Raw genomic sequence first — 25,371 nt, forward strand, 5'->3', positions numbered from 1 at the left:
TGAAATTTCCTCATACTGAGTAAAGCTAATTTATTCTTTCAGTTTTTGAAGTCAGTTAGGTAAGCGTACTGAAGCTCTGTTTGATTTTATGTAGGTACATCTCAAAACCACATCACTGCAGAGATACTTACTTCCTTCTAGTTTAGAAATTTCTTGAGATTTGAATGCTACAAATTTGATGTTCTAGAATAATTACAAAATGATTATGAGTAATTTTTACCTATGATTTTGAGTCAAGTTTTTTTACTACCTTCCTATCAATTTTTTCCATGATTCATAACATTTTTTCTTTTCAGGAAAACATGAAAGCTTTGTTCCTTTTGTATTTTGTGTTTTTGTTTCATTTTGTTTTCACAATAAGTATGTAAGTAATTATTTCAAATAAGCCTCTAGATCCAGAACGATTACAATATAAATTCTAAACATTTGTAGGTTCCTCGATTTTAATTAAAAAATAGGTACGTCAACGAATAATTTGAATCACAAATGAACATGCAAGTTGGATTCAAAATTACCACCTTCTTCCTTTATTTTTTACGTTATTAATTAATTATTTGTAAGATTTTTTCAAAACCTAAAAATTCTAAAATCCACTCCAGGATCTAGAACGGGTTGAATCCACCGCAAATCGATTCGGGAGGTCGAACGAAAACTGGGTATAAACTCAATTTAGCTTCCTGTTTCTGTCTACTAAAAACTTATCAAAAATCGAAAAATAGAATTCAGCGTCCAAAGTTTTGATGGTGGGTTTTTTGGGTGCGCCTTCGATTTGTTTTTCGATTCAGGAAAGACTCCAGTTGATTGGGATGTTTTATTAAAAAGACGGTATCCCTACCAAAATTTGTGGGCCAAATACACACACAAAAAAAAACACACAAATAAGTATGATGCTCAGAATCTTATATTTCTCAACTTTCGGTGATTTTTTTTGAAAATTCAAATTTGCTCTGTTAAAAAAATTGTTTTGATTGAGGTGTACAAAGTTGGTATTTGTTTTGTACCCTCTTGGATTTGTGATGTTTCAAGTCTATCTAGAGTTTTTATTAGCATGTTTTTGAATTTTTCAGTAGAGCCGTAGAAACATTTCCATTTAAAAAACCAAAATGATTTACCTATTGAGCTCCTATAAACTTGGATTTCGATTGGATCTATCACTTTTCGGCCTCTTTGGTCGATTCAGGAAAAAAATTTTTAGAATTAGTTTCTGCCGTTTTATCTACAAACAGTCTCCACCAATTTATTTTTTACCAAAAAAAAAACAAAAAAAAACGAAAAAAAATAAAAAATGTTTGGTTTGGCTAACAAGAAAAATTCAATTTTTGCCTTATTATGACAATTCTTCCGAAAAATGGAAAATTCAAAAATCCATTGGAGTCTCCAAAATTGCATGAAATTACCACTGAGTGTTTTCGGAAGTGAAAAATAGAATATAAAACTAAAGTAATGGCTCTGGCTCAGTTTTGTTAAACTTTTCCACTTTTTTTACACAGAAAATAGATCTTTAGATTTGTAAAAATTCGCCAAAAATCAAAAAATTAAATTCAACAACTTAAATTGCGGTATATGGCAGGAATGGACCTGATTTCGAATTAACAAGCATTTTTATTCAAGATTCGTTTTACTTTTTAGTCAATTGTCAATTTTTAAGTCAACTTGGCATTAAAAAAAAAAAAAAAAAAAAAAAAACAAGCAGGCACTTAAAAAAACAGAACTAACACATTAACATACAGTTGTTTCCATTTTTTATTTTATTTTTTTAAAGCAACATTCAGCAGAATTCTAGTTTCGTAACAAAATTCTCAAAATCAAAATCCCATGAGATGTAGATTCTTTCAACATATGTAGGTATTTCTTTACATCATTAATTTATTATTTTGAATGTTTTTTCATAAAAGTTAAAATTTTTGGTTCTTTAATCACTTGCACGAGTAATACTTTCTTCACTTGACTAAAAATTTGAAGAAAAAAAAGTAAGTACGTACACACTTATTTCATAAATAAATTAGGTACCTACTGTATAGGCGTATAAGTACATATGAAACCACATTTTTATTGAAAATGTAACAATTCGGTTCCCTTTTCTTTACATCTTAAAATTATTTCAAAAATTTCATGCTGTTAACATTTTAGATACGAATTCGTATCCGAACTTCTTCGCTAGAAAGCGTTTATTCGACCTCACATTTCTATTCACTTCAACGCCATCTTACATCTGACTGCAGAACTCTATCGACAAAATATTTCAAAACCGTACAAAGCCTTTATACCATTTTCCATTTTCGCGTTGAACTTTTTCTCTCCATCAGCTAACTCGGCCGGAAATTAATGCTTCGTCACATCGTCATAAATATATCGAGATACACCTATAGCTACATTTATGTAGGTAAGGTATTACCTATGACTCTCGAGGTGAGAATTGAACTGGGTGTTATGCAGTTCATCATTTCATTAGACTGATTTTTAAAATTTTTCAGTAATTATCTCATCCTCGTGTTTTGTCTTTCTTTTTTTTCCCCAAAGATATACCTAATGTATATCTTAGCATGATTTAACCAACGCTCATAAATAAATCATAGATTGAGCTGGTTTATATTTAACGGTGGATTTGATCGATGTTCCAGAGTGTCGAGGGCTTGATTTACTTTTCATTCGTTTGAAGTATATTAACTGTAATGCAACATATGCCAGAGCCAGGAATATCATGCAGACGATCAAGTCTTTCGATCGGTTCGATGATAAACCCAATACGGAAGCCGTTTCTGCATCGCATATTAAATCGTTGCCAGCGAATAATAATGTGTTATTTCGTAGACGTTTTGGGTAGTGACATCTAGAAAGAAAAAAAGATCAATTAATTAATGTTGACGAGCAAAATTATTGATTTTGATAAAAATATGTATTACGAAGAGGACGAAGGCCTAAAGTTCAAATTGTTGCTTGAAAGAATTATATAATTCATAAGGAATAAATTATAATTTAATATTTTATTCGCAAAAAATCAGAAATGTTGAAAAAAAATACCATAATTAGGTATTCCACAAAATACCTATTCCTCCAGTAGTTATGGTTTAGCAAAATTTGACAATCTATTTAATGCAAATCGTTCCAAAATCGCACAAAAAGTATTCAATTATGAACTTTCAGAACCTGAAAATGAAGATATAGCCTCCCTCCCCACAGTAAAAGACAATAATTTCATGGTGTTTCGATAGGTTATTATAAACCTGCGTGAAACCTTTTTTTGAGTGAAATGAGTGCTGATGAGTACTTATAATTTAATGAAATAAAAATAAACATAATATAATCTAACCGAATTCCAACGTTTGCCTCAGGATAGACATGTTGTCTATGTTCGAGCAAATCATACAGCCATCTCAGGGAGCAAGTGCAATTCCACGGATTATCTCGAAGATTCAAAACGTCCAATTTTCGCCAATCGAGCAAATTTTGAGGCAGGTCTCGAAGAGCGTTATTATTCAGGTTGAGCTGAAACAAAAAATTAAAATGTTTGATCAGAACCACAATTTGAAAATCAACTTTAAATAAAATACCCAAGTACCTACAACCGTAAAATGTACCGATTGACAAAAAAAAACAAAAAAATAAAAACGTCACAGTAATTTTTTACAATAATTTCGTTTGAATTTTTATGCATAAAAACTTTCTAATTTTCCTGCAATTTTAAAAATTTTTCAACATTTCACTTGAACGAAACCAAGTTAGATCGAAACGACATGTTCTAGAACTTTCGTAACCAAATTTTGAAATTCTAAAGTTCATTTTTGGATTTTTGAAAAATTTTTGAAAATTTAAAAAATTCAAAAAAGCTGTTTTAAAGGTGATTTTAGACTTTTTCTTGAAATACCTTGTATTTTTTTTCAACAAAATGAACCAATGTGAATAATTCCTTCATTTCAACTTCCAAACATCAACAACGTTACCTATAGTTTTGAACCATTCTGAAGCCTTCGGTGATTTTTAAATTTTCTCCAGTAACTTCAAATCACTCTGGAAATGCCAAAATAAACTCTAGATCGTTAGGACCAAAAACGTTGATTGGTACTTATTGAACACTCACTCATTAGGCGATATCTCAATAAAAAATCACTTTTGATATGCCTTCTATGGAGATTTTATTTTTTCACATTTTCTGAAATTTACAAATCTGGTCGAAAAATTCACTTTTGAACTGGAAAATTTGGAATTCGCAATAAATACAGCTAAAGCGGCCGAGATGGTACTCAAAAGGCACCAATCAAAGTCATTAGTCCTAAAGTTTGTATTTGACCTTTCCAGAGTGGCTTGAAGTTTCTGAAGAAAATTTTAAAAATCATGGTGGTTCCAAAATGGCTCAAAACTGAAGGAATTATTCACAATTGGGTTCGTTCAAATCGAAGAGAGCCATGCAGTTCAAAAGCTTCCCTTGTTTTAACTTTCTCCATGAAAATTCAATCAGAATCGCAGTAGGTAGGTACCTATCAGAAAAAATTATTCAAACGACTGAAAACCAATGAATTTTGAGATGAAATAAGTAGGTACCTAAAAGTACCATTTCAACTAATTTTCAAGACCATATTTTTTCGTCTTCAACCACATGTCTTTCAATATCTTTTAATCTTCATCCCTATTCCTATTCTACTCGTATATTTCTTCTCCAATAACTTAATGCATAAGAACACATAAGTTATGCAATATCAAACATAGCATCACATTCCACCGACGATATTAATCTCTACAGTTCCTTTAAGCCCACGTTGCACACAACGTCACTGCCTTAAAGCAACACACATAAATTTCGAATCTTCCCTCGAGTCAAAAAAAAAGTCTACGAAATAGGTACTCGTTTCATTTTTTTTTTTTTTTTTTTTTTTTTGTAAATTTCTCACATTCCATTCTTTTAACTTGGATTTCATAACAATTTTCATTGATATATCTGTCACTATCGCAACCCTCCAAGTAATACGTACCACTTTTAGTTTACGGTGGATTCTCCAAGCGAAAGCTTTGGGATGAATAAATTCGAGCTTTTCGTTAAACGAACACGTCAACGATTCCAGATTCATCAACGACACGAAAGTATTCTCTTCGATTCTCGATAGGTTTTTCATTCCGCTGATATGCAGTTCTTGTAATCTTATCAGTTTGGCGAAAGATTTGGAATTTATTTCTCGCAATGGATTCTCGTTCAAGCTCAGGTACCTTATGGTGCTACTTTGGCTCAATGAGTTCGGTATTTCGGCCAAATTGTTCTCGTTCAAAAATAACGTCTCGATGGGTATCGCTTCGAAGAGTTGATTCGGTATGTGAGAGATACCCACGTTGGCTAAATTCAATATCTTGAAAAAATAAAATAAAAAATCGTATTATTGCCTTACTGTATATAGGTTTAAGAACAAGGAGTGAAAACAAAGAAATAGGTAGACACGTACTCTTAATTTTTTCAACGAATGTAAGGCTCGTTCGGTATCTGGAGTGAAATGATTCAACGGATTATCGTTCAATTCTAACGTAATTAAATTCGGCAAATACTTGAATAAATCACGATGTAAATACGTAATGTGATTATTTGACAGGATTAAATGCTCCAGCGGAAGCGGTTCGAAACGGTCTCGAATCTCGTTTCCTCTGAATATTTCTGCTGTCGGACTGTCACCTGCAAAAACACGTGAATATATCCATAAATCCAGTGTAGTCTGCCACGCATAATGTAGGTAGGTATGTACTATGTACGTAAGTATGTAAGTACTAATCATTTATGATGAAAATTTCATGTTTCTGTCATTCAAACCATCGAACCAGACTTAGGAACCTTTAGTCATTTGGAAAATTTACTTAATTATTTATTGGTGTACTTAGGTACAAATGTGTATCGAAAGTCGAAACAGAAACACAACGTATCTATCTACTCGAGTACCTATATGTGGTTATCACGAGGTTGGAAATTATTAAAATAAAATATAATCATGAAGATAATAAAAGCAGTCAGATTCAGGCACGATTCTTATAATGTGTACTCATTGTTACACTTTGTTATGGTACAGGTTAAGGTATCTTTTTGTAATGTGAGTATACTTAAGGCCATGGAACGAATGAATTCCAGTGTTTTTGATAATCTTAAGAATGTACCGTCTGAAATACGTGATACCTGAGTACATACATAGGTACCAACCTATCTAGTTATCAATACCAGAAAATATGATGAAGTTTTCAAAGTTAAACCTGGGTACTTTGTGACTGATTTTCAAATTGGCTGCTGGCGATTTCGGACAGCGTTGAAGCCTCCAGCAAATTTCTAGATTTTATGGTTTAGTACACTTATATGGTTGAAAGTTTTGGAACAACTGTTCAGTAAAATACCTACTAAGGATCTGATGGGTCTTCGGCCCATGATTTTAATAGAGCAAGGAGACACCCAGGAGTACAATCCAAAGAATAGATAGATAGATATTTAAATTATAAAATTAGGAGCTTTTGTATCCCTCTCCATAAATGCTGGAATACTATCTCAAGAATTAATTTGTTAAAGCAAACAAAAACATGTTTTGTGATAATTTTTTCAAATTTTCAAGAGGTAGATTTTCAACTTTGGTACCTGCCATGAAAAATTCAACTTTCACCTTGAAAGTTCAAAAAAATAAAAATAAAAACCAATTCCTTTGATCAAAAATTCAATTTACAAAATTTTTCAGTTTCAAAAATGTACAAATGTTTTTCAGAAAACACATTTCCTTCCTTTTGTTTCAGCAGTATGTGATGCTTATAATTTTGCCCATTCCTCATAATAAAATGTGGAAGGCTGAAATTACTGGTACATATATTATGATCAATTAGTTCATTACTTCAGCTTTTACAACACGAAGAAAACCTTGCTCAAAGGGAATTGATAAAATTGCCCAATGTTGTAACAATACTTAAATATGTACTTTGCAATGAAACTAATAAAAGCATACCTATTCAAGTAATTAACCTTAAGCAGGGGTGCGGTGAACCCCCAACGTCTACGAGGAGCGCCCCCCCAGGTTCACTTGGACGGCCCCCCTAATGTACAGTTACCCCCCCCCCCACCTCGCTGATTTTTTCTCATTCACTGTAACAACATTTTTGCCCAACAGAATTTTAATTTTATAGATTTTTAAAAAAATAGGTAAGGTAAAGTGGGGTAATTCCGATGGCAAAATTCAAAATTTTAGCAATTTCTCATTTTTTGGATTTCCTGTACATTTTGGGGCAAAAATGATGTAACAACTTTATTCCTGCGTCCTTCAGCTACACATTGACTATATTGAAGAGTGATTTTTGTGAAGGCTTCATACATATAATTGAAAAAACATTTTGGAAGGTTGAGTTATCAGAATTACCCTAAAAATGGGGTAATTCCGATAATGAGTTTTATAAGGAAAGGGATTCTCCCAGGGTAATTCCGAGCCAGTAATGTTGAAATATACCATTTATTGCATATTTAGGTTTTTATTTCATGTAAATTGAATCATTAGAACAAAAATTGAATTTTTTTTACAAATATGCATTTTTGAGGCATAATTTTTGAAAACTAGACCAACTAGAGAAAAATGTCCCGTTTTGAGGATTTTCTTTGATAATTTCGACCCCCTAAAACTATAATACATCAAAACAGAGAAAAAAACATTGCAGGACAATTTTGCTGGGGCTATCGGAATTACCCCGCAGCATGAAAAATGATCGACATGTTTAATAATTCAATGCCACCAAACAAATAATTATAAAAGCAAAATCAAAAGAGGTACTGACACTTTAACACTTATTCATCAAATATCAGCTTCTAAACAGAATTTTTCAACAAGTTTTGAACGATAAAAACGAGTTTCAAAAGTGCACTGTTTTTTGCGGCAAAGGATTTGGGCATTCAGATTTTGAACACTGCACAGACTTGACAAAACAGAGCAGATGAACCATCTGATCATTAATGGGTGTAGGTTATCACTAAAACTACCTACTTTCTTCATCATTTGTGCCAAAATGTTTTTTGCAACAAAGCTAGGGCTTGCTATCGGAATTACCCCATATCGGAATTACCCCACTTTACCTTATTTTTTTTTCAAATAAATGTTGCTGACTATCATTTTCTGCGACTTGAACATCCAGCTAAATGGAAGAGATAACCAGCGATACAGTCAGGTTTTCTCAAAGAGGGGGAAAACTCAGATTTTTAGACATAAAAAATCGAAATTAGAGGTGATTTTTTGAGAACCTTTCGTGATGTGTGATAATTTTATGAAAATGAAAATGATATAATTACTCGAGCGAAGCGAGAGTGAAAATTTTTCGAAAAATGGGCTCAAAAAATGAGAAAACGTCCATTTTTGCATGTTTTATTTTAAATTTTCGCTCACAAGGGGGGCAATGGCCCACTTCGTCTTTTTCTTGGCTACGCCACTGGGGATAACTCACATATTACTGGTTGCCAATATGGTAGGTATGTAAAAAAATTGAGGAGTGGAGGGTTTATTTTCATTGGGGGTTGATCGATGGAGCCTTACACTTCTAACGCAAATACATACCAAATAAACCCAATAATTTTAAAGAAAAGTTCAAAGTTCTGAAGTTGAAGTTTTTTAAAAATTCAAAGCGATATAATTCATAAAATGGTGGAGGGGGTTTCATTCAGATGGGCATGAAATGGACTATGGAGGCCTCATTTTGATTAGGGCGAGCCTTACATTTTTGTTACAAGTAATAATTATACCCAATGATCTTGAGTAAGAGTTCTGAGAACTAAACACATTTTTTTTTGCGAAACAATATAACTAGAAAAAAAAATCGGCCCCCCCAAAATCGTCAACGAGGAATCGCTCCTCAAGAATATGCCTTCACCGCACCCCTGACCTTAAGGTAAGTAGGTAGGTACCTACAAGTTCTTCAAGTTGTTTTGTTGCGTTAAGATAAGGTATAGGATAGGTAATAGGTACATTAGGGTGGTTCATGTAACATTTTTTTTGAAATCTTAAGGTCTTACCTCCTAATTTTGTTTCTTTTGATGAAAAAATGTCACCATAAAAATTTTGTTGAAAAATAATAATATTTAGAGGTCGCGCACGAGCGTTGAATGTTGAGAGCTACGAGCGCGCGCAAGCACAATACTTCCCACGACGGCGCCGTGGGAAACGCAACGAAGCTCGACGGGGTTGATTCTACTCAACTGTACTGAGAGTGGCATCCCCACTACAACTTATTAAATGATACCAATTTTTTGGGGGGTTTTAAAACAACTATTCCAAAGTATTTCTTATAATTTTTCGGCTGTAGAATTTATTTGAACCCAAATTATGGAACTTCGAAATCAAAAAATTCCATTTTTACTAAGTAATAGCTCTTAAATTGATAATAGGTAGGCCTAGTCGATAAAACATCAACTTGTAGTGCTGAATCTAACAAAATATTCATATTTCAACGTAAATTTATCCCATAAATTTTTTCCCTTTGGTTTCCAAGTTGAATATGAATAGAATAATACATACAACCTCAAATTCATACTTGTACTTTTTTCTCTACTTTTCAAATCTTTTGTATGTATTTTCACCTTCAGTGATGTTCGGAATTGAAAAATATTGTCATTGACTCATCATTAATAACATCTTAAAAAGCCCACCAAGGACTAGACTTACTTATCATGCATTGTAGAGGGGATAACGTGTTGAAATTTGCTTCGATCCAACGAGGGGACGCAACGCTGCGATCCCCGGCGCGCAACCGTGGGAAGTTTTCGCTCAACGCGCTCATACCTTTTCAACATTTTAACTCTCATGCGCGACCTCTAAATATTATTTTTTTGACCTGAAATTTTTTGTCAAGTGTTTTCAGACCAAATGGAACACTTCTAGGGGGTAAGCTCAAAAAATTAAAACATAAAATTTTTTCTATTGTTTTTTGAACCACCCTAAGGTACATATTACCTACTTGAGGATTTTTTTTCTTCTTTCAAATGAATGAGATAATTTTTATTAGTACATATACCTATACGCAGTGGTTAGTGGCCAATTGAAGCGAATTAATGAAAGTACCTAGGTATACCGATTTATATTTTTTAATCTACTTTTCTCTAGGTACTTTATGAAATCAAAATTGATGGAAAATCGATATTTACTTCGATATATCGATATTGAAATATACATATCGATAGTTCAATATCGACATTTTCAAGGTGAAAAATTGGAAAAATTGAAAAATTTCTGGTGGAAAACCCATTACTTGAACAAAAAATAACTTCGAATCTATGTGATTGAAGAAATAATTTAGCTCCTTCAAAAGATAAAAACCTAGAAAATTTTATTCATGATTAAAAATTTCGAATTTCTCACCACTAAGTACTTGTCCCCAAAATATCTTTTTTAAAATATCGATTTTTTGGAATTCAAAAGATGAAATTCAATACACCTCAAACTAGCCTCGCCTCCCTTTCAGCGTATTTTCATCTGGTTATACTTTTTGAAGGAAAGCATCTTCACCAGCAGAAATGTTTTTATTGCGAAAAAAATGCGATTTTTTTATTTAAAACATGAAAAAAGTTTTGATTGGCGAAGTTGACCCATTTGATCTCTATTTTTACGTATTATTCAGTTGTCTTATTTGTACCTTTTCTTGACGTACAATATTTCATGAAAAAGTTGATAAAAATTATACTCATGGCAAAAAATTAAAATTCGTTTATTTTTTGAATTTTGATTTTTTTGTGGTGAGTTTATTTCATCAAGTGAAAGGGTTTTTTTAATTTTTTTCAACGGATAGGTAAAAATAGGGGTCAAATGGGTCAACTTCACCAGTCGAAACTTTTTTTCATGTTTTAAATCAAAAAATCGAATTTTTTCGCAAACTTTCAATTTTTTAAAATCGATTTTACGAAATAATGCCATTCCAATTTTTTAATATTATGTTGTTCAGCATAAAAAGTTGTCCATAATATATTTTTTTCTGAATTTTCAATAGTCGGAACGATATGAAAACTATAACGTTTTGAAACTTTTCCAGTTAATTTTTCGTACGAAAAAAGTGGCAACACTGATTTTTATGATACCACCGAAAAGCCTTTCAAAACCCCCAACTATTGGAAAAGATTCCATTTCGGTAGATACCGCGGTTATCCAGTAATCTAGGTACCGCTGAAATGGATGACATTTCAAGTTCACTGAAAACTTTGACACCCCCTAGCAGCCTTTAGAAAAGGGTTAGAGGGCTGCGACTTGCGCCATTGGTCATCTCTTTGGAAGGTTTTTCCACAGGAAAAATTTCAAAGAAATCTCCGACCCCCCGCCTTAACACTTCTAAGTCAAATTGACGTGGAATGACCCTGCAAATACGTGGTTAATGATAATCAGATAGAATTTCAATTCGGACCATTTTTTTGAAAACTGTAAAACCCAAGATTCCTCATAGAAAACCTCCCACTTTGGAAAGTAGATATAACAAGCAAATCGGTACCTTACCTAATATTGACTACTTATTTAAAAAAATTCGATTCTCACCTGTAAACAGATTGCATCCAAAATCAACAATTTTCAGCTGCGGTAAACTACGAAAAACTCCGGTATCAGCGTCTGCAAGACGATTACGCTTGAATGATATCTTGGTAACGTGACTCAGCATCGGTAATCGTTTCAAATAACTCATATTATTGTTATCCATTAAAACGTGTATGTTTCGATTTACGTTGACGTATCTTTCATCTTGTACGCTTTGTTGAATCGATTCCAACGTAATGTGCGAGTTTCCATCGTTGATTGATTTATCGCAACAGTTGAATATAATGTCTAATTTTTCTTCCCGGATATCGCAGTTATGCTGCTGAGCTGCTAAGACGTAATAATTCTGCAGCGACGATGACGACAATAACGTTAGAAATAATGTCGCGACCGTGACCACCTGTATGGTCATTTTGAATTTTCTGGACGACTGCAAAAATGAAATGGAAAAAAATACCGTTAGGTTGGAAAATTATCACGTTTAAATTTACAGTAAATAGGTATATGTAAGTGCTCGAGTAGGTAATTTTTGTACTTATGTAGGTACCGAAAATACGAATATGATGTTCGAAAAAGTAAATACGACGTGTTTCAATCAACTCTGACAAGTCACTTTGCTAAATGATTCAATTCCATCCATTACCTATTTCGTAATTAAAAACCAACTATGACACCTTTTTATCTGAATCATAATTACCCTACCCTTAATCGTGCGCTACTGTCACTCTCCTCCCCCCACTCCTTCAAAGTTTACCAGTGCCAACCTAGAATCATACGAGTATGAGACTTGCCTACTATGTGCATAATGATATGGTAATAAAATTATTGTTTACTCGGTTTATTGGACTGAGGAAATACATACTCGAGAAATATATTTTTTTTTAAAGTATGGATGAATCATACCATAAGTAAGTAGTTTTATCAGCTTTTATTACACGAATTTCAAAACTAAATTTCGGGAAACTTTCTACACCGAAATTTCCTCGATTACTACATTTAGAACCATAATAAAAAAATCTTCAAATACTTGTCTAGAATAATTCAAAGTTAGAAAATTAGATCATTATATTATCATATCATGAAAAAACTGATCTGAAGTTTTACGAAAATCCTCTGAAAATGCATTCGAAAAAAACCTGCAAGTACATATAAGACCAATGACCAAGCCCGTATCCAGGATTTCCTCCTGGGGGGTGATGAATGACTCATAAGTAGGGGGACAAAAATCACAAAATTCCCAACGAGCTCATATGTATAAAAATTTTAATGGTAGGTAGGCACATTTCAGACATTTTCATGCTGAATTTCAGCTTGAAAAACGTGTTGCTCAGAGTGAGATTTTTGAAATTCACCCAGTAAATTGTTTATACCTATTTATAATGAAATTCAGATAAGCACGCGCGAAGCGAGGGCAAATTGGAGATTTGTCAATCCAAAGAATAAAAAATACTACATTTCTGATTGTAAAATTGATTTTTCTGGATTTAACTTGACACTCCTCACATCCTTAGACTTGAATTAGTAATTTGTTCAACTAGGGAGGGATAATGATTTTTGACGATTTTCGAGGTTTATTGCCTAAGCGTCGCGAGAAAAATAATTCAAAATTGTCGAAAATCATTTTTGCTCCTGAGTTAGATAACATATTTTTCGTTGGTGAGGGAGAAAAATCTCAGTACCTATTCAATTCCAATAATGATCAGTAAGCTGGAGCAAAAGGAGCAGTTTTTCAGTTTTTCTTTTCTCCCTTATAATAACGAAAAAATATGCTTCCAGAAATTTTGATTTCAAAAAAGGAAAGCAAACAAAAGCATTGGAAATTCATAATTCAAGAAACAAAAATACTTAATTAGTACATAGATTATGCAACTATGTACCTAGGGAGATAATGTGATTTTCAATGAATTTTGAAATTTGTAGCAAATTATCTCCCTAGAAACGCAAAACAACATGATTTTTTTCCTGTGTTTCAATGCAAGAAATCGTAGGAAATTATATTAACCTAAGGATTTTTTGGCCCTGGGGGGTGATTGTACCCCAAATCACCCCCCCTGAATACGCCCTTGCCAATGACCATGCCAAAATTCAATGAGAATTGTCTAAAAATATTAGATAAAGAAATAGTTTAGGTAAATAAAACAGGTCAAATTCAGCCCTAAATTTTGGTAAGCTTCTTTTCTATAAGTTCAATTTTCCCAGCAATGAAATATCTAAGGTTATGCACCTACATATAAAATATGGAACCCATGAATCAAACCACTAAACCAATTTCACTCGGTCAGTTTTAATATTCAATTATGAGCTTTTCAAGTTCCTAAAAAGTGTATTGGTCACCTTCTCGTCGCATTTCAAAAATTGAACTTGAATACGAAAAAAATACCTACTTACCATAAAAATTATCTCACCCAAACAGAAATTGCATTCTTACAAAATCACTCATCACATACCTCACCTACCTATAGTCCAAGAGTACACGATTTTATCCCACTCACACGATCTGTCTTTCTCTTTTTATCTCCATCCACCAAAAAATTCGCAGCCATATTGCAAAATTTTTTCAAATACCACCACGTAAAATCTAGTTTACTTTTAAATCATTCGCTTTTATGACGTGAATTCTCCTACGCGTACAAAGTGTCTAGCTCTTTAAGAAAGATTAAAATGAAACGTAGGTACAACAATCGACGTTGTGGCACATCGCAGCTGATCAATAGCATCCGCCAAGTGAGCTTATGAACATAATAAAACGTGTCACGAAAGTTTTAATCAATGGTTATAATTTTAGAACGAATTATGATATGGAAGTGATTCAAAATGATCAGACTTTGTCTGAAAGACAATTCTATGCCTGCTGAAGGAACTTAAAACATTATACCATCAAAATCTTCACTGTCAGGTCAGGTACCTACTGGTTTTGAGTTTGAGACTTGTAGCAAAAAACATAAGTTGGAAATTTCGAAACTATAAAATTCAAAAATTCATACTTTTCAAAAAATAATTGCAACGTTGGATTCCTCGAGTCGAACGAAGGGAAAATAATTATAAGTGGATTAGGCACACTTTCACTTTTTGCACGTAAACTGTTTTTAAAATTTTTATATATTTTTTTCAATGGAAGTACTATGTACCTAAGTACATATTTATTTTATTTATGTTTTCAAACCAGACGACAAATCATTTACAAAATGTTGGAAATTGGATAACTTGATAAGTAGAAAATATTTTTAGAAAATGAACATTTGACGAATATGCCTGCTTAACTCTGTTTTCACCTGTTTTTTTTTCTCATGGTTTCCCTGTTTCTCTATTTTTTTTTGCTGAAATTTCTAGGAAGTTCTGCTTTTTGCCATTTTTAAAAACAGCAGAACTTTCTATCAACTTTTGGCGATTTGAGCTAGTTTTTTTTGGAGGGGGGGGGAGGGGAGGATTTCACAAAAAAAAACACAAAAGGAAAATTTTTTCAAAAAATGTAAAACTTACAGCAATTTTTGGAAGTTTTGTAAAAAGCAAAATCTATTTGGTAATTCTGAAAAAAAGAAAGACTTTTTGACAATTTTTGAAAATTTTGACCAAAAAAACAAAATTTTAGCAACTTAAGAAAAACTACAATTTTTTTTATAACAAAATGAGTTATTCTTCTGGATTTTTTTAGCGGGAATCATTTATTTTTCCGGGTAATAAGGGGGGGGGGTCAAAATTTTATTTGGACGTGAATTACATTTCTTTTGTTGTTACATGAAATTGAATTGTCGTTCGTATTATCTAAATTGTCGTGCTGAACCGTCGTTATAAAATTGTCGTTGAAATACTCTATTTTGTCATTTGAATGTCCTGTCGTTTGAATCACTTTTTTTGCCATGCCAATTAACGAATCCGAGTCACATGAATTACTTCAAGATTAAATTTTTCATTCAGGCCTAGATAAGCAATACTCCACCTAGAAACCTTTTGGAAATCATACTAGGGAATTGCTAGCCTCTGAAAATATTGATCCTGCCAACTTAATTGCTACTAAAGAAAGAATTCAGTCATATAAAAACATCATGCCACCAAATCCTGTCACTTCATACCATTTAAGCAGACATAAAGAAGTAATTTTAGCCAGGATACGAATAGGCCTCACCTCATTTACCCACAGCTCACTTTTCACAGAAAAATCTCTAAAAAAAATGCCCACATTGCAATCTAAACACAACGATTCAACAGTTCAACACATATTGGTCTCATGTATTTTATACAAAACAAATGTTGAAAATATACTGGGAATGGGCTTCAAATATGAAAACTTGAAAGAAGATGATGAAGACCTATGCAAAAAATTATTCACTTTCTTGAAAGTTTCCAACCTGTTTAATGATAATTTGAAACTTTTTTTCTTCTTTAATTGTTATTAATTTGATATGTTTTTCCTTTACCATTCTTATGTAGATATTTCATTATTAATCTATGTTGGTGATTTAGTTAATTAATTTAAAAATTTAAATGTATGTGTTCCAATTTAGTATGAAATTACTGCAGATGCTAAAAGCCTAGATGTTGGGCGTCTTTAAATGAATATTTTCAGTTCAGTTCAGTTTAATTATACGATATTCCTCTTTTTCAAACAAACTCTCAAAACTCTGAGATTTTCTGTATTTTCTTTTCCTTTCCCACCTCTTTCGATTTTACATAAATCAATTTTCAAAATTTCCAATTTATTCTCTCTTATTAAAAATTTGATTAAATTTTTTTTCCGGGAATGATTATTGATTATAACCTAAATTAGAAAAAAATAAAATCTGTTTTCAGAAAAATTTTGAACTAAAAAAAAAGTTTCCAATATTTTTTTGGATTATGAGAAAAAAAATTGGAAAAAAATGTAGCATCCTCACCTCCAAAAAAAAATATCTCGGATCAGAGCGAGGAAATTACCAGAAATAATGAATGTGCTTTTCTACTGGTAGGTACCTATGAAATAAAAGTAAAAAAATAACTTTTTTCGCACAAAGTTTTAAATTTTCATCAAACACCGAAGGCATTCAATAAGAGAGATTATCGAACTGTTAGTCTTGCTGGAGACTCTAGATCAGATGGAAAATAATTTCAATCGAAATTGTTTGGAGAGGGGAGGGAGGGGGTTAACTTCAGTGTACAAACCGATCTATCTCGCAGCAGTGTGATACCTACATCGACGAACTACTTCCACCATTTTTAAAAATTCGCTAAAAATCGAAAAATCAATTTATTCAGCTCAAAATTTGATTTTTAGGTGTGTACTTTTTGCTAATATTTTAGGGGAAGTGTAGGAATACAGGCCGATTTACTTCTCAATTCTTACTTCATTTCATTTGTTTAACAGTTATTACAATGATCGGAACCTATACCGTTTACGACATAATGCTGTATACAGATGGACATATGTCATACTTAGTATCTACAAGAACCTGAACGATAATATACATACTAATTGTAAGCATAAACGTATAAATTAATGGGTAGGTAAAGTATACATTTTAGAAAGTTGGAAAATCAACTCAGTGTTGCAATTTTTTATACCTAGTAAGCTAACGTAACGCTAGCTTCTATTACGAGATCAAGATCGAGAGAGACATGAACGCAGAATCAAGTACCCACATACAAAACTGAAAGAATTTTTTTGAAAAATTTTTCAGTATGGGAAAAAACGTGACAAAAAATATATAGAGTATAAGGAAATGATAGGTAGGTATACTCGTAGACGAAATTACAAAAATCCGTTAATGGTTCATTATTTCAGGAAAGTAAGTTGGTATTTAAGCTCGACTAAACGTAATGTGTCGTTGGCAACGTCAACGGAGCAAGAGGAAGAAATTTGCTCCATATCCATACATAGCGCATTCAAAGCAATTTTTACACACCTCAAAGTTACCCACCTTTTAATACTTGTAAATAGGTATAAGAGGAAAAGCTCTCATATAGAGACGAAGGTAATGAGTAAAATGGGTACGAGGTACGTTTGAGTGAGAGTAAAACGTACATTAACGTCATACTTAGGTACCCTGCAATCTATGGTACATGCTAGCTCTGCAGGAAGGACTCAACTACCACCTACCTACTTACAAGTACGAGTACCTAGTTATACATATAGTGGTACGTATTCAAGTTTGATACAGGAAATAAAACTTTTACACCAACAGCGTAAAAAAGGACCAGTGAAGTGGAAAAGCTTTTCCTTTTCCTGCACCTTAAATGTACATACAAAAGATGCTACAAGAAGACGAACGAACGACGCTACGATAAGTTTTCATCAAGCTGGGCAATGCATGTAACATTGTAACATACTGTTTAGGGGTAGCTGAAGTAGGTAGTAGGTACCTACTCACTTACAAACCTAATAACAGAACGATGATGGCACCTCTCTCACATATGTATTAATTAAAGTACCTACGTACCTATCGTACCTAGTATATCGTTTCGGAAAACTAACGTGGTGTAAATTTAGGAAAGCACACAATAAGGGAATAATAGACGAAGTACAAGCTGGTGGGTGGAGGTACCAACAGTTACATTACACTGGGTACATCGTATGTATATGGTTATTACACAGTAGAATGCGGATGATTGTTGACATGCATGAGTTAACTACCGAGCTTCGCGAATATTTATACGTAATACGTAAACGTATCTATGTTCTGCTGCGCAGTGCATCAAACTGAACCAAGGTTGAAAGCGGATCAAAATTAATTTCCAGTTTCCGGATCATAAGACTACTGCGAGCGTGGTGATTGATGATAAATCCACCGCCGACATTACCGCCTCGTATTGTTACCATGTATAAAGCGTGGGAGGCGATCTGAAGGTGTACCTAGTACGGTTGCATCGTCAAATTGGAAAATTCGCACCTTTTATTACGTCGTGGTAGCTAGAGTACGATTATGCAGCAAGTAGGTGCACCTACTGAAGAGTTCGAAAACTAGATTATTCAGGGAAAAAAAGAGTTGAAAAAGTGGCGATATAGACGTAGGATCAAACCTCATCTCGATTATTCTGATATTTCAGCTGCTTAAACCAAGACACATTTTTCATTCTATTTTCAAAAACTGATTGTTCGAAAAAATATGAATTTAAAACTCGCATCAGCAGGAACAGATTTTGGGAAATTGTTCCCAATATGATGGAAAGGGATGAGTACGAGCTGGTAGGTATAATTAAATACAAGTTTTTAGAGGAGGATGTTCAAAACCGTAAATTCGGAAATTTTATAGAAGCTTCTGGATGGCTCATCTATCCTTCATTCGGATTGGAAGGTTGAAAACAGGATGAAAATTCAAACATCTGCTGAATTTTGATATTGTTGATGAGTCAGCATTTTTAAAAAACTTAAAGTTACATACTCGCTGAAATTTAGCATACGGTATTTATTTTTAGAAGATTTTTATTTTAAAAAATGGTTGGAAAATTCGATTAATGGTAAGAGCAAGGAAGGGAGGGGGTAATTGCACCTGAACAAAATCATCGAACGCTTTTCAAATGCTCAAAAAAATGTTCCTTAGTACCAGATTTTTCTTTTAGGTTTCTTATCCCTCAAAGGTCAAAAATGAGCAATCAATGTCGAAAAATTGCTCTTGATTACCTTATTGTAAAGTAAGAACATCCCCCCTCAATGAAATTCATGTTGAGCAATTTTTTGTAATATTTTTCTCCGAAAATCCGAAGGAAATTTGAAAAATAGTATATTTATGGTGAACGATTTTTTTAGAGGAAGAAGTAAGTCGTGGGCATTTTTATTCGGTCGAGGAAAGTGAAAATGCTGAATCCGCCGCTGCCTGTAGAACTCCAAAGAACAGCAGAGTAAACAAAAAAATCTATGGCTATAGGTATTTGTATTTACGCTTCAATTGAAGCGACTTTGCTAATCTAATTAAGCTGATAAACACGTTTCAGCAAACAGTTGCAAGTTGGAAACCCAAGGTCAGTCCAAAAAAATTGGCCAAGTTTCCTGAGTTTGGCCGGGAGAAGGTCATGATTCATTTTATTCTTGATTAAATCTGGCTTCAATAATCTCACAGGGGGAATTGGTGGAAAGGGGTTCGTAAAATCACGCATTGTGTAGAAAAGTCGACTTTCCCAGTTTCCCACATTTTCACTTTCCTTTCAATTTTCACCCGTGTGAAATTTCTTGAATGCAGGTCACTTTTTAATAATATATAATATACTCATATTCATCTCAGCTCAAGAACTAATCCAAGGCTATCCGTAAACGTAGAAAAGCTCATTACGTAGTACCTCTAGGCACCTACTTGTATGTACTTATACTTCTAAATATAGTAACTTATACCTATCTTAAATTTGTACCTTTGAAATTTTTTAACCAAAATGCAAACGCTACAATTTTTTTTTGATTTGTGAAGAAAATGAGCAAAATAAATGCCTAATGATAAAAAGATGTTATATATCCCGATTTTGTTAATTATTCGCAGTATTTGTCGATTTCAATTCCAGTTGCTTACTGTTTTGTCTCGACAAAAAAACTGAAAGAAATTTACATCGAATTCTGTTTTTTAAAAACAAAGTACTTACGTACCTTACCTTTCAGAGAAATGATTTTTACAACTTTTTTCGGTTTTGCAGATCAATCTTTCCAGTTTTCCAACTACTCGTATTTCAAATAATCATCAAATACCTACATACAAAATAACGGAAGGAGTTGGAAAACTGGAGAAGGAAAGAGAAGGGTAGAGGGAGGGGTACGCATTTTTTGGACTGAAAAATTCGAGTACCTAAGTACTATTCTTACTCAGAAGACTTATTCGACCAAAAAATAAGAAAATGCATACAAAGCGATTAGCGAACCTCAGAAAATAATTTTCAACTTTACGGTGCTCATTTGGAGGGGACTAAAATGCACATCATAATTTTTAAAACATCCCGAATTCGTCTGACTCGATGTTTTTTCTAGCTAAATTAAGCTGAAAATTGAAAAAGACACCTAATCATAATCTGGAAACAGTATAAATATGAGTTTTAGGTAGCGAGGGAAAAGGATTTGAAATGTCTCAAAATATGGTTTTTCACTAATTTTCAAACATTCTGGAGCACACAACCTTCCATCTAACTTTAGAACTAAAAATAGTCAACTAACGGTTAACAAAATGGAAACTTCCATTTTTTATGAATACAATTTTTTTCAAAATTGCAGATAAATAACTACCTACGTTTACTGTTTTCAGAAATTTGATAGATCTCTATGACAATAAATTTATTCCTCGTCCTCTCGTAAGTAAGTAGGTATCTCAATTTTCAATTTATAAATTAAAATTCCATTATTTTTTCATCAAACAGAGCTGAGCTGAGGCTCTCAAACGCCTTTCAAATACCGTCATCAAAGACCTGATCATCCAAATTAAAAAAAAAAGTGTCCACAAGTTACCCACCTTCAACATTTTGTTAATGTACCATCTGGTTTTCACCTTGACCCCCCCCCTCCTTCTCCCTCAAACGTAACAAAACAGAAAACTTTGGCAGCTTTGCCACCATTAGACACAAATAGAAATTGTATTCCCAAATAATCAACTACCTACCTATCGATTTCAACTACGAGTAGGTATTATTTTTACACCTCCTTCTTCGTCCTCTCTACTAAGCATATCGTCTCCCAATTTCGACTCGTGGAGTAGAGTCAGAGGTAACATTTCTAGAGCTAATCTTCCAGAAAATTTTGAAGGAGAGAACGAAGGGGATGAGCAAAAAGACATTCTATGGAGTAATTTGTGAACTAATTGTTCCCAAACTTTTTTGAAATGGTGGCTAATGAAGGCAAATTAGATTCTCTAAGCTCACTCTCCGTTATCTGCGTTCTGCAATGTATGATTTTCAAAAAAAAAAAAAAAGGTAGACACAACAAATTAATTCAAAGAAGCAAAATGGATCCCAAAAGATTCATCATTCAACTCTTTAATGTTATCCATCACTTGAGAAGTTCCTATATTTTGTCGAGTCATATTAACTATAAAATTACTGAAGTTGCAGCTAGACCATTATCGTTACATCATCTACAAATTAACAATCGTCAATCATATCATAAAAACAAGGCAACAGCAAATTGCTAATTACAGCTGCAATTTTCAAAATCAGTTTAGTTTGATTTCGCCAACAGCCGTCACTTAATTTACAAGGGAGATGTTTCAGGTGGCATTCGCCGATTTCATATTGGATAAAAGACGTCGAGTATATTAGCATAGGTAACCCTAAATTTTCATCAACTCAAACAAGCGATATTTAACGAAAAAGGCTATCTTTTTAAGCTGCTTCGCAACAAAAAAAAAACTAAGAAAATACAAAGAAATCTCGATTTATTACGTTGTTTAATGTTCACTATCAGTATCTTCATTTCGTCATTCCACATCTCATCCCCTTCACCTTGCCATACACTAATTATCACTCCACGCTCGAGTTCCTTTTTTTTATCCTATGGATTATCGTTGGTAATGGTCTGCATTCCGCGGTATAATTTTGTTACAGCTAACGTTGGCCATTGCCGATGGGCATATATGACTCGGTTCATTAACCCAACACCAGGTAAAGGTAATTTTTACTTTCCGAACCGCACATAGCGTTGTAAGGAAACCTTTGAAAAATATATCGATCTCGAGATTTTCATGGAATTTGAGGTCTTAGAAGAATTTTGAGACCATTTTGCATTGAGGTACAACGAGAAAGTGTGATTCCTTCGATGAATTGTTACCTTTGTATACGCATTTTTTTTTCTTGATTACCCACCTACATTTTCTAATTTTTCTTTCGCAGTGTTGCCTTTACTCGTGTTATCTCTTGAAAAGTTTGACTGTTTTTAATTAAAATAATTTTATGTTCCTTGTTTGGAAAGTTCGAGATGCTTGCATCACAGTTTATTTTCATCTACAGTCACGAAAGCTACGTATCATCTCATCTTGTTCGTGTTTCTCTCCCTTCTGTTCACTTTTAATAGGTAGGTACTTCCGATTGTAGAGGAAAGATCTGAATTCCGAATGGAGGACATATCTCCAGAGGACGTCTGGAAGATTGTGACCTATAATTCGTTATCACATCTTATCAACTTCTTCACCTCTACGTACTGTAGTTTTGATTTAATATTTTTTCAGTACATATGCAAGTTCTTTTTTTTAAGAAGTTCTGAAGGTACTTAGGTATGTACTACTCATCATACCTACTTTTTGATGTACTGAATCTTCACAATATGAACATAGATATTGTTCATTTGTGAAGCAGGAACCCATTCAAAGTTCTAGATCAAGAGTACAATGATAATAATTCATAATTCACTCATTACTTAAGAATACAATCGTGATCTGTTTTGTTGGTATCTTACCTTGTCTACGCAGATAGTTTTCAGTAGGTGACAACGTCCTTATAATTTTTTCAACACATGAATTATTTTAACACTCTAGGCAGGTACCTAGTTATTAGTAAAAACACCGCACATATTCACCGTCAGTAGCACTTGACACAACTCACGAAGACGTATTATCACTTATCAGCACTACGATTGCGACAACGTTAGGCACGGATTGTTTGATAATGATTAGCGCACCAGTAAATCCATCGTCGTCGCAAATTACTCTCGACTGTTGTTTTGAAAATCGCGCGCGTATCACCACACCTATCCGCGAGTTCGTGTTTTATCACTACAAAACTAAACACTGATTGAGAAATATACGTGTGTGTGTCTGTAGAAGTATCTACGTTTGAAAATTTTTTCGTAGTTTTCCTTCTGTGGCATTAACTATGAGCACTCTTTCTTTACATTAACCTTGTAAATTTATTCTCTGCATACCTATTTACCTACAAGCAGCACACACTTTTAAACTTGGCGCAATTTTATTTACCTGTGTGTATCGGTCGTGTTTCATCTCTCTGTTCTTTGTTTCTCTCGTTCTCTGTCGCTCGTGTACTTGTACTAGCTCAGCCCCAGTAGCTTGTGCAACCTCGGTCCTCGGCGTCGAACGTTCTCTGGGTGACTCTACGATCAACGATCATGTATATTACGCTGATGCACAATGCACGACCTGTACCAGTAGAGGTACCTCTTGGCCATCCCTTCTATGCCACAAATCTCTTTTTTTCATCTCTTTCTCACTCATGTAGGCTGTATCGAGACTAACGATTATAATACACCAGCGCGAAGGCGATGTCAGAGTCGACTGGTTACTGGTTTTAGACTTGAATATTCTACTACGTCGATATATTCTAGAGAAGAATTTTAAAGTTATACGATGACTAGTTGAACAGGTAAGATTGTATAAGGTGGGAATCGTCGTGGCAGACTGCGTTATATTGCTCTGTATCGTGGTATCCATTCCATTCCACAGGTTGGAGTAAGAGGTGGTAAATACATAGGCAGAGGTACGTGGTACGAGGTACTTAATGTATATTCCATCTTTATCTATCGTTAACACCATCACCTTATAGCCTATAGATACTTATTCATATACCCTACAGGTGATTGTAGAGTCGGTGTCAAGAGTCGAGATTCGGTTTTGATCCTTCCTACTGTATTAATCGGTTTAGGGGAATGATCAACTTTGTATATACTATATAGGTAGGTAGGTAGGTTGGTACCTTACAAGTGAAGTTTCCCAACCGGACCCAACATTTTTGAACCGGAAAAAGGGCAGTAAAAAAGGGCTCAATTCAGTTTTTGATTTTAGGCGAAATTTTGAAAATTCAAAGGGCAAAAATAAGAAAAAAATCAAGATTTCCACAAAAGTCATTTCCGCGACCTCCCGAGTCGATTGATGACGGTTTCGATCGTTCTGGAGCTTCCAGTGGATTTTCGGTTCCTCCAGTTTTCGAAAAAATGCAGCAGGTAAATACGACTCAGACTCACCATTGCGACCCTTACCGCTTATATAGGAACGTAGGTATTATCAAAATCTTTCAGTGCTGGTTCAAATAAATCCGAAATTTTCTTCAGTGATCTTTTTTTTTGAAAAATGGGCCAATGACTACCAGAAAGGTGGGCAGGCGTCCTTGGGTAGCCATATGGGTCACTCCACGTCAATTCAACCAAGAAGTCGTAAGAGGAGTCGACGATTTTTTTTTGAAATTTTTCCTGTGGAAAAACTTTCTAAAGGGATGACCAATGGCGCAAATCGTAGCCCTCTAGCTCTTTTTTAAAGGCTGCTAGGGGGTGTCAAAGTTTTCAGTGAGCTTGAAACATCATCCATTTCAGCAGTGGATTACTCGATAACCGCGATACCTACCAAAATGGAACTCTTTCCAATAGTTAGGGGTTGTGAAAGGCTTTTTCGTGATATCATAAAAATCAGTGTTGCCACTTTTTTCGTACGAAAAATTGAATCGAAGAGTTTCGAAACGTAGTTTTCATATCGTTCCGACTCTCTAAAATTCTGAAGAAAATATGTTTTTATGGAAAACTTTTCATGCTGAACAACATATGTAAGTATTAAAAAATTGGGATGGCATTATTTCGTAAAGTCGATTTAAAAAAATTTAAAGTTTGCGAAAAAAATCGATTTTTTGATTTAAAACACGGAAGTAAGTTTTGACTGGTGAAGTTGACCCATTAGACCCCTATTTTTACGTATCCGTTGAAAATGTTGAAAAAAAACCATTTCACTCGATGAAATGAGCTCATCACAAAAAAATCAAAACTCGAAAAAATTCAATTTTCTCCAAACATCAAAAAAAAGTTACATTTTATTCAGTTGTCTTATTTGGACCTCTTTCTGACGTATTTCATGAAAAAGTTGATAAAAATCACACTGATTGTAAAAATTCGGTCCAGTTCACAGAACTGAAGTCTGAACTGAACTTGATAAAGTCATTACAAAGAAACCAAAATTCGAAAAAATTCAAAAAATAAATGAATTTCAATTTTTTTACAATGAGTGTGATTTTT

The 25,371-nt window shown here is 33.6% G+C and overlaps 1 protein-coding gene across 1 annotated transcript; it reads right to left on the minus strand.

The window, feature by feature from the left end:
• Window positions 1-1,725: 1,725 nt before the first annotated feature.
• LOC135846328 (chondroadherin-like) lies at window positions 1,726-23,647 on the minus strand. Its single transcript, XM_065365358.1, has 6 exons — window positions 22,819-23,647; window positions 11,496-11,922; window positions 5,430-5,653; window positions 4,968-5,336; window positions 3,311-3,486; window positions 1,726-2,830 (listed from the first exon to the last, which is right to left on the minus strand). Exons 2-6 carry the CDS (start codon window positions 11,902-11,904, stop codon window positions 2,560-2,562), a joined length of 1,449 nt encoding a protein of 482 aa, XP_065221430.1. The 5' UTR covers window positions 11,905-11,922; window positions 22,819-23,647; the 3' UTR covers window positions 1,726-2,559.
• Between the last annotated feature and the right edge of the window lie 1,724 nt (window positions 23,648-25,371).

Source organism: Planococcus citri, chromosome 5, assembly GCF_950023065.1.
Source record: "Planococcus citri chromosome 5, ihPlaCitr1.1, whole genome shotgun sequence".
Classification (NCBI taxonomy): Eukaryota; Metazoa; Arthropoda; class Insecta; order Hemiptera; family Pseudococcidae; genus Planococcus; species Planococcus citri.

Coding starts and splice junctions, on each gene's coding strand:
- LOC135846328 (XM_065365358.1), bottom strand. CDS start 11,904: ATGACCATACAGGTGGTCACGGTCGCGACATTATTTCTAACGTTATTG. Junction 5,337..5,429: donor ATTCGTTGAAAAAATTAAGA/GTACGTGTCTAC, acceptor TATTTTTTCAAG/ATATTGAATTTAGCCAACGT. Junction 2,831..3,310: donor GAGGCAAACGTTGGAATTCG/GTTAGATTATAT, acceptor TTTTCTTTCTAG/ATGTCACTACCCAAAACGTC.